Source organism: Pinus tabuliformis, chromosome 4_2, assembly GCF_031772625.1.
Source record: "Pinus tabuliformis cultivar Carrire ecotype Pingquan chromosome 4_2, CPIR1, whole genome shotgun sequence".
NCBI classification, from domain to species: Eukaryota; Viridiplantae; Streptophyta; class Pinopsida; order Pinales; family Pinaceae; genus Pinus; species Pinus tabuliformis.
In genome coordinates, this window is record NC_142304.1 from 1,169,025,104 (window position 1) to 1,169,035,993 (window position 10,890).

The window sequence follows — 10,890 nt, forward strand, 5'->3', positions numbered from 1 at the left end:
TACCCCCCATGAGATCACCTCAGCCGGATGTGGAAAACCCTAATTCCCTCCCATCAGGATGTTTTGATTCCCTGGTCATAAACCCCAAATCGGCGAATTCTCTGAAGGAATTGGGAATAGATCCATTATCAGAGCACCCATCGACGCCGAGAACAGGAAAGCGGAAGGTTAAGTGCGTGAAGAAATCCACAAAGGATCTTACCATCATATTTGGAGATGATATCCCAATGGGTGAGGTTGTGGATAAGGCCAACAGAGTGCTTGGTGGACATGTGCGAGGGAGGGCTTACTCAGCAACCAGACTCTCAAATTGGGTACAGGAGATATGGGGGGGCATACTTCAGGAGCTTTCGAAGGTTCAGAGTCCGGCTCGGGGTTGGTTTTCCTTACATTTTTCGAGAGCTGAATACATCGATCTCATCCTAGCCAAATATTGGCACATTGAGATGGCACCGGTCCTCCTCAAGCACTAGTCTTCGCTATTCGATCCGGAGCAGGAACAAATTGGAGCAGGACCTATATGGGTGCGATTACCTGGGCTACCCATACAATTCTGGTCCCAAGCGGTGCTTATTAGGATTGGCAATGCCCTTGGTACATATCTGGAATATGACAAGACTTATGTTCAGACGAAAAATCAGGCACTGGCAAGAATACTGGTTGACTTGGACACAAGGGAGGGTTTAGAAGAGAAAATCACCCTGAAATGGAGGCACTACACCAGGATTCAGATCTTGGATTACGAGGGGGACCGTTTGGTTGTAGAAGGTGTCACAAGGTTGGGCATGTATTCAAAGAATGCCCTCTGCTCACGAAAACAACGGACTCTCTAGGCTCGCCTTTGACTCAAAAAGGAAATGCTCCTGTGACGGCACCCCTATACCCAGTTTCGGCATCGCGTTTCAGCACACCTGCACCTAAGAATACCAATGTGGGTGGTTTGTCGAAGGAGGTTGAGGATGCAACCAGGGTGCCCTCGCCCCCGTTGACTCGGGCTAGGGCTACAACTACAGCAGAGTTGGCACGGAAATCAGGTACAATTTCTTTTCCCCCTCTGATATCATCTCCGCTATCTCTTTCCGTTGAAACATCATCGAATATATTTGCATCTCTGGTTACTTGTACAATCACCCCCCTCCTCCCATCAATGCACCATCCTCTCCTACTATCTCTTCCTCTCCTCCCACTTCTGAGGACGTGGCCTCATCATGCCAGATGTTGTCACATTCTTACAACCTCCGATCAAGGCCCTTACCTGGTATTGATCTGCCTACTAGTTTGGGATTGGTCTTCTCTGGTCCCCCTGCTCTTACTTCCTGGGGGCGCAAATCTAACCTATCCAAATCTATTCTGAAAGCTAGAGCTGAGGTAGTATCGGGCAAGCAATCCACCATGGAAGGGGTCCTTAGAGCACTAAAAGCCCCAGAGGGGGTTCCACCATGAAATGCCTATCCTTTAATTGCAGAGGTCTAGCTAGTACCTCCAAGAAACTAGCCTTGCGAAGGTTTATTGATAACGAACCAATTGATATTCTCATGCTGCAAGAAACCTTGGGAAATGTTGTCTCCATTGAGCATACCCTTGCCACACTACGACCGGGCTGGCATTACCATGTGCTGGATGCCATAGGTAGGGCTGGAGGATTAGCCATCGGATACAATCCTCGGATAATAAGTGCATCTGCCACTTGGGGGGGAGTGGGTTTCTTAGGCATGGATTTCTTCTCAGCCGAGCTAGGGTAGACCTTGAGGGTCATCAATGTATATGGCCCCTGCCAAAGGAGAGAGGAATTCTGGCAAAAATTTCTTGGATTAAGCATGACATCTATTGATCAGATTATCATTGGAGGTGACCTTAATTTCTCTATGGGATTTGGGGAATCCTGGGGTTCACATGCACAGGTTGACCCCTTATCCGATTTCTTTAAAGACATTCTGGAGCTTCATCAACTCGCGGATATCCCCATGAATAAGTTGATGCCTACATGGAGGAATCAGAGGATAGGGGATGCTGCCCTGGCAAGGAGACTAGACAGATTCTTGATTAAAATTTCTCTGCTCCAGAGACTGACCAGATACAGACAATGGGTCGAGGCAGGGGGTAAATCAGACCATTCGCCTATCTATTTGGAAATCCTGGGACCTGAAGCCAAGCCAATGGCTTCCTTTAAGTTCAATCATGGCTGGCTACAAGAAGAGGAATATACTAATCTGATCAAGGACTATTGGGTGTCCCACCCTATATCTAATCACAGATTGGCAGCGGAGGGATTCTGCCATAATATTTCCAAGATTAAACATATAACCATGGTTTGGGCTAAGGAGAAGAAATCCAAGGATGATTGGAAGATTCTGGACATTGAAGCAAAGGTGGAATCGCTAACGGATGACAGGAATCTTGGCTTTACCACAGTTGAAGAAAAGAGCAAACTGATCGAGCTCGAGCTCCAGAAAGACAAGATTCTTAAGGAGAGGGAGGAAGCATGGAGATTGAAGAGCAGGGCCATATGGTTGAAGGCAGGAGATGAGCAGACAATTTTCAAAAGCTTTCCAGATTGGGCACTTCTCATTTTCAAAGTCTATTTAAAGCCCCCCATGAAGCCAACTTAGCAGATATCATTCAGGTGGCTGGAATTTTCCCCCGTTTTGTAGGTGAGGAAGAAGCATCGGAATTAACCTCTCCGGTTACGCGGGAGGAACTGGAGGGGGTTCTGAAATGGTTCATGAAGGATAAGAGCCCAGGACCCGATGGGTGGACTATCGAATTCTACTTGGCTTTCTATGATATTATGGCCTCAGATATCCTTCAGGTTGTGGAGGAATGTCATTCATCTGGGAGACTTTACAACGCCATCAACCCACCTTCATTGCCCTCATTCCTAAGACTGATTCCCCTGTCTCATTTGATGACTTCCGTCCCATCTCCCTCTGCAACTGCCTCTATAAGATTATTTCGAAAATCATTGCCAATCGTATCAAACCTATTCTTTCACAACACATTCTCCCTGAATAGTTTGCTTTTCTTGAAGACTGCCAGATTCATGAAGCGATTGGCACTACTCAAGAGGCCATCCATTCTATCCGAGCTCGCTATCTAAAAGGCATCATTCTCAAAATCGACTTAGCCAAGGCCTTTGATCGGGTGGATTGGACTTATATCAAAATGTTGCTTATTCACCTGGGCTTTCCTCTTCTTTTTACAAATTGGATAATGGCATGCATAGCAACTCCCTCATACAGTCTGCTCATTAATGGATCTGCCTCCCCTTTTTTCCATGCTGAATGGGGCCTCAGGCAGGGATGCCCTCTCTCCCCACTCCTTTTCCTACTTGTTATGGAGGGGCTGAGCAGGCTCATCTATCATGAAAAACAACATGACAGATTATCAGGCTTGAAGATAACTAATCAGTGTTATTTAACACATCTCCTATTTGTAGACGATGTCATCATATTTTTGGATGGAAGTGTATGGGACACGACCACCTTTGATAAGATTCTTGCTTCATTCTACAAGGCGACTGGTATGATGGCTAACCACTCTAAATCTACTATATCCCTGGCTCACACCTCAACTCAAGAATCCGATCTGGCCTTGCATCGATTCCCTTATAACCCTTGACCCATGGATCAGGGGTTCAAATATTTGGGTTATTAGATCAAGCCGACAGGACACAAGATCGCAAATTGGATCTGGCTGATCACTAAATTAGAGAAGCGGATCTCACACTGGAGCCATCGCTTTCTATGCAGGGCTGGGAGGTTGGTTCTCATTAAATCTGTATTGGAGGCCACTCTTGTATTCTGGATGGCATTAGCCTGGATACCTAGAGGTATCCTTGCACAACTAAAGCAAACATGATGTAGATACCTCTGGAACGGAAGACAGGATAAGCGAGTTTTTGCATGGATCAACTAGGACAACATTTCTCTGCCAAAGAAGTGGGGAGGTTGCGGCCTAAAGGATCTCACATACTTTGCACATGCCCTGGCCACGAAAATGGGGTGGACTTTGCTTACAAAGCAAAACCTCTAGACATCTATCTCATACCACAAGTACATCTGGCCCTTACAACTAATGGATTGGATCCGATTACCTGGTTGGAGCAGAACAGGTATATCATCAGTATGGAAAGCTCTGATGCACTCGATCCCCCTCATTCGCAGCCATCTAACATGGAGAATAAATGACGGATCCAGGGCATGCATCGGAATGAATCCTTGGACAGGAGGTGGAGGGAGGTGTTATCTCCCACAAGAGCTTATTCAGTTACTTGAACAACAGAATGCCAGAGTTATAGCCCACATAGCGGATCAGGAGAACACAACCATTTTCTCCCAAGAATGGAAATCTGCAGCGCAGTTGAACCTGCCTCAGGAATGGCACCAAATCTGGGAGGAGTACATGAATTCTCTGAGTGAATCTCACATCCGCATTAAAGATGGATCAGATGAGCTCATGTGGGACAAGGTTGAATTTGGATATGACTCCCCCAAGGAAGGGTACCTGTGTTTGATAAATCACAAAAAACCGAAAATATTACAGAGCTGGTGGAAGATCATCTGGCAGTTAAAGACCTCTCCCAGGACTAAGCTCTTCTTCTAGTGCTTACTCTGGAACAAGGTTCCCACTGGGGAATCGCTCATGCACAGATCTATGCACGGCCCCACCTAGTGCATACTTTGCAAACAACAGTTTGAATCGACCATCCATCTTTTTCTTACTTGTGGAATTACTAAACAGATATGGAAGGAAGTGTCAGAAGTGATTGGTAGCTTGGGTATATGGGAGGGGGATAACATCTCATTAGCATGGGAGGCTTGGTATCAATCTCACTTCGGTTCAAATCACAAGTGCCTTCCCCTCATCATCAGTTGGGCAATATGGTTGGCTAGGAACAAACCGATCTTCGAAAATGGCTCGATTCGGTGGCAATCTGTTACTGCCAAAATCGTTGCAGCTTATCATGAATTGCCAGATTTTACCCCCCCTCGCATAAGCAGACCAGCTGCCTCGGACCCCATAGATCACTTCTTTCGATGGTGTTGCACAACAGCATGGATGTGGGGGGGGTTTCATTCTACACTTATCAGAGCAACATCACTTCAAAGTTAAGATGGGCTTAGGCATAGGAACGAACAATTTCGCTGAGCTAATCACTATTAGACATCTTATGCATTTTGCATTAAATCATGATTGCAGAGCATTACAAATATATGGGGATTCAAATATTATCATAAGCTGGATCAATCAGAAATCTAGATGTCATGCACACACACTCTTAAATATTCTAGATGAAGTTATGCATCTCAAAACACAATTTAATTTTATCATTGTTCGTCATATCTACAGGGAGCATAATCACAGTGCCGACGAATTATCCAAGGAAGCCACGCACATTCCAGGAGGACAGTGGATAATCCAGGAACAGAGGGGAAACTCTCAGTACCAATACTATCACAGGCCTTATATGGACCAAATCTACCCCTCGGGTAGACGATCACTGATTTTGCTATGTATATATGATGATGTAGATATCTAGTTTTTAACGTATGAATAGCATCCTGCGAGGTGCAATTATATATTTTGCTTATTATATATTTTGCTTATTATACAACACCTTGCGTGATGTTTTTTGACAGCTTGATACAACATCATCCTGTGCGATGATTTGATTATGAAACAGACATGTACGAACTATAGATTCAAAGCCATGAAGGAATTCGCATATGTTGAACAACATTTACAACATGTAATTTTTCATCATATAATGAAAGATTACGATTTTTCCGTGGAAAAATATATATATATATTAATTATTTTTAATATTAAATTATATGTTTAATGTATATTAATTATTTTTATTATTAATAATATAAAATTATAATTAGATTGATTTTTAATTTTTTTTTGTAAATATGAAATTTATTTATAATTAATAATAATTTAAAATAAAATTATAATTTAATTAATTTTTAATTATTATTATTAATAATTTCAACCCTTTAAAATTATGTAAATGTATTTTAAAATAAATAAGGTATTTTGATGTAACTTTTTTTAACGTATTTTAAAATAAATAAGGTATTTTGATGTAACTTTTTTTAACCTTTTATTTATATAACTGTATTATTTACTTTATCTCTTCTTTATTTATTATCATTTTATCTCTTATCTATCTTTAGGATCATTCGTGCTTATTCTTTCTTCAATCTCTCGAGCAAAGCAACAACAAGCTTCACATTTGTGCTTATTTTTCCTCGTGCTTCACCCAGATTGTTTTTAATGAAGAAATCACAAATATGTTGTGTATTGCTTCAAATAATAGAGTCAGAGGGGAAACATCATGCTCCACCACTGCAAGTTTTCCAATCCTTTCCTGTGAAGTTTTAGTGAGATTTCACAGGTGGGAACTCCATGTCAAAAATCAGATCAAAATTGATGTAAAATCTGCTTTCTGTACAGTCTGCTTTCAGTAACAAGAAAAACAAAATAAGTTGAGTAGAGATGCGCAGAGAGAAATGGACCTCTTTGCCGCCAAATTAGTCCAAAATGCTATACACCTTGGAGATTTTGAAGGTGAAGGGAAGGTTGGAAATTGCATTTAAAAGAATCCTGCAATCCTGCTATGGAATTGGAATTTGCATTTAAAAGAATCTTGCAATGGAAGTGGACAGTGCATTTAAAGTTGAGGGAATTGTAGATATAGCTGCCTGTTAGTCACAAAGATGCTCCTCCGAATAAGTCAAAACTCTTCTTGTTGTAAACATCATCGCAACATTTAGCTACAGAAACCTGACTTCTTAAAAGAAATGAGATTTATAATTTATTTAAAGATAGAAAAGCTATATGTTTTCCTGGTAGCTGTTATGACAATTGAGTTCTCAAGATGGACCAAGATAGAATTTGTGAACTATGATTACTTAATGTTAAAGGTCGTCTGAATTGTCCTTTAAATTAAATGGTAGTATCATGTTTTATGTAAATTAAATGGTAGTATCATGTTTTATGTTGGTTATGACAAGTTTTAAAAGTGAAAGATAGACTTTTCTACCCTTACTCGTAAAGACTGATATAAAAACTAAAAAACAAAACAAATACAATATTCTTCTGGCATTTAATACCAGAAGAATGTCACACATTCATATAGATGTAAAGGATATTGAATATAATTGTTTTTTAAAGATAGAATAATAAATTATAATTATAAACACATTTCCAAAATACCACTCATGAGTAGATATAACTGTATTGGTCACATCTGCAATTAATTATAAAACATTTATATACAATCAACAACAAATATTTATGTGCAAAGAAGCATATAACCACTACTTTGTTACAATAGACTAAGATGTGGAAGAACTTTGACCTTCACAAATGTTGTTGATAGTAGCACTTGTACTACCCAACAAATGTGTTAGATTTGATTGGAATTTGGGAATGGAAGTAGTGCTCAAAAAAGTGTCTTTGATGTTTTGCAATGTGCCTAGAATGCCCGTCATTGTAGGTCGTCCTTGAGGAGATTCATTTGTGCAAAGCAAACCCACATTTATCAGTGCACTGAGACAATTGAGATCTTTATCTTCTTCAATGCATCTACTAGTCCTTGTTAATAGACCCATGTCCACCACTTCTTGTACTTGGTTTGGAAAACTACTATCCACCCATTTGTGCAATGTCATTCCTTCTACAAACATGTCATGGGTGGGCTTCTTTCTAGTGAGCATTTCCAATAGCACTATTCCATAGCTATAAACATCGCCTTTGGTTGTAACTTGTCCTCCCACTCCATATTCTGCATTCATAGATCCTCATCTTAAGTTTTTTAATTTAATTGAAAATGTTAAGTAAACATAAGAAAATCATAAGATTGCTTCATATGGGATATAGTTTAAATAATACCTGGAGGAATGTACCCGATAGATCCTTTGAGTGCATTTGTGGAAGTGAGAGCTCCATCTTCATTATTTGCAAAACATATAGTAGCAATGCCAAAGTCTATTAAATATGCAGTCATATCTTCACCCAACAACACATTGTTGGGTTTCAAATCACAATGAATCACTTGCACAAAGCAATGATGATGGAGATATGTCATGCCTTGGGCGATATCTATTGCTATATTCAACCTTTGAATCAAATTCAAACAGCTTTGTTCTCCATCATCGGGATATAACCACTTTTCTAGGCTTCCTTTTGGCATTAATGGAAATATCAAAGCTTTGATTTGGAGATCTGAATAGCAAGTTATGACCCGAATCAAATTCCGGTGTCTAACTCTACCCAAAACTTTGCATTCTCTATCAAAACTCTTTTGAGCCCCTTCATTTTGTAGATTGAGAAGCTTGACAGCAACCATTGTGCCGTCATTCAAAATCCCTTTGTAAACTTTTCCAAAACTACCAATTCCTAACAAGTTTGCATCACTAAATTCATTTGTTGCAACGACAAGCTCTGCATAGGAGATTCTTCGATGCCCCACATTTAATGATGGACTAGTCTCTCTCTGAATATTTCTCCTACAATTCTTTCTCCACAAGATTGCAAGAAACAAACACAATACAACAATTGCTACAACAACAACCAGTATGATAACTCTTTTGAGATTCAAAACACTTTTATGTTTATGACCATAGCATGGTGGTAGATTTACCCAAGGTCCACATAGACCAAGATTTCCCATAAATGCTGTGGTGCCAATCTTTTTGAAAACTCCTCCTTTAGGGACTTCCCCTGACAACTTGTTAAAAGAAAAATTCAAGTGATGGAGCATTGGGAGATTTGCTAGTGATATAGGTATTCCACCTGACAAATTGTTGGAGGAGAGATCTAGGTCTTCAAGACTTAGAAGTTCACTGATTGACACTGGAATTGGACCTTCAAGTGCATTGTGAGAAAGATTCAGATATGCTACTTCTTTGCAGCTTCCGACGATACTTGGAATATAGCCAGTTATTTGATTTGCCGAAATATCTATGGCTTGAAGCTTATCGAACTTTCCTAGTTCTAAAGGTACATGACCACTTAATAAATTGTTTGACAAGTTGAAATAAAAGGCTAAATTTGCAAGGCCTGCAAGCTCTTCAGGTATGTGCCCACTAAGCTTGTTGTATGATAGATCTAGCAGTAGTAAGTTCACACATTTCCCTAAATTTGCATTTATATCTCCTGATAATTGGTTATGATTAAGATCTAAATATCTTAATTGCTGGAGGTTGGCCACAAAATCAGGGATTTTTCCAGACAAATTATTTCCAAAAAGATTTAAGAGACCTAATCTCTTTAGCTGCCCAATTTCCTTTGGAATGTTTCCTTGTAAATTATTGGAATCCATATATAACCTCTCCAACTTCTGAAGCATAATAACTGAAGATGGGATTGACCCTGTAAAAGAATTACCTTTTAAACTAAGGAATGTTAAGCTACTTAAATTTCCAATAGCAGGAGGTATTTCTCCAGCTAATTCGTTGATACCCAAGTCTAAGTAGTAGAGTTTTGTAGAGAGGTGGCCTATAGAAAACGGCAATTGCCCAGTGAAGTTATTCTCAGATAAGTCTACTTCTTGTAGATCGGAACAGTTACTAAGAGCAGTAAGAATGGGGCATGTCGTGGTGTTGCCGCTAATAAGGTAATTGCCGCCCAAGTAAAGCCGCCGGAGATGTGTCAATTTACCCAACTCCATAGGCACTATTCCGCTGAGCTGGTTATCTGGTAAGAAAATCTCTTGTAACTTGGTACAATTGAAGAGGGATGAAGGAACGCTGCCACTTAGCTGATTGGGACCCAGATAGAGATGCATTAACTGGGTGGTCTTCTTGGTACACAAATCCGACGGAATGTGGCCAACTAATTGGTTATCACCTATATCCCATACTACAAGATTGGTGCAGTTGGACAACGAAGACGGAATAAGTCCCGTGAGATGGTTCCCAAACAGAGCAAGAAGGATGAGCTGGCTTAGCATACCCAATTCGGAAGGAACTCTGCCGTGAAGGTTGTTGTACTGCAAATCTAAGTACTGCAAAGAGGATATGTTTCCCAAGCAGTCCGGGATTGTTCCCATCAAATTGTTATGAGACAAGTACATGGTTATTAGGTTGGGGAGAACACATAGTTGTGGGGGAATGTTTCCTGTGAGATTGTTATAGGAGAGAGTCAAGTTCCGTAAACTGCGGCACCTACCCAGAGTGGGCGGAATGGAACCCTGGAGATGATTCTTAGACAGGCGAAGCATCTTTAAGCGAGAGAGGGTTCCCAATTGATAGGGAATTTGACCGTGGAAACTGTTATTGAGAAGGCTGAGTACTCTAAGAAAGGAGAGATTGGCGAGAAGGGGAGAGATTGTACCTTGTAATGCCATGTGCGAAACATTGAGGGAAACGACTCTCTGCCTGCGCCTGCTGCATATGATTCCCGTCCACTGGCAGAACGAAACATTAGGCATCCAAGACGTGGCTAAGGACTGGTAGGGATCATATGTGATTGCAGACTTGAATGCAAGCAGAGCGTGTTGGTCGGAAGCATTGGTGAGACGAGGAGGATGGTGAGGGAAATGGGCGATGGGAGTGGAAAAGAAAAAGAAAGAAAGGGTGGCGAGGAGAAGCATTATGGTAATCTGCATCTCTTCCGTGACAGAGAATGGTTTCTGATGAGAAAATGGAGTTTGGTAATGTAGCAGCTATATAGCTGCTGCTGCATTGAGTGAAAAGACTCAAATTAAGAATGGCAAGAATTTTTTCAAGGTGTTCCGGTCGGTCAATTTTCCGGAAAGAAGACCGCACTTACATAAAATTTGAAGTTTGACCTTTCAATAAAATTATCATGAGTTGCGTTAGCATACCCGTGGCGTAAGGCAAATTAAAGCTTATCATGAGTTGCGTTAGCATACCC

The 10,890-nt window shown here is 40.8% G+C and overlaps 2 protein-coding genes across 2 annotated transcripts; one reads left to right on the forward strand and one right to left on the reverse strand.

Annotated features, from left to right (window-relative positions):
- The first annotated feature begins 1,817 nt into the window (after window positions 1–1,817).
- Window positions 1,818–2,609, forward strand: LOC149173825 (uncharacterized). The gene has a single exon (XM_089426839.1). It carries the CDS (start codon window positions 1,818–1,820, stop codon window positions 2,607–2,609), a length of 792 nt encoding a protein of 263 aa, XP_089282965.1.
- Window positions 2,610–7,328: 4,719 nt separating this feature from the next.
- On the reverse strand, window positions 7,329–10,632 carry LOC149173826 (uncharacterized). Its single transcript, XM_089428011.1, has 2 exons — window positions 7,903–10,632; window positions 7,329–7,795 (listed from the first exon to the last, which is right to left on the reverse strand). Exons 1-2 carry the CDS (start codon window positions 10,619–10,621, stop codon window positions 7,347–7,349), a joined length of 3,168 nt encoding a protein of 1,055 aa, XP_089284137.1. The 5' UTR covers window positions 10,622–10,632; the 3' UTR covers window positions 7,329–7,346.
- Window positions 10,633–10,890: the final 258 nt, after the last annotated feature.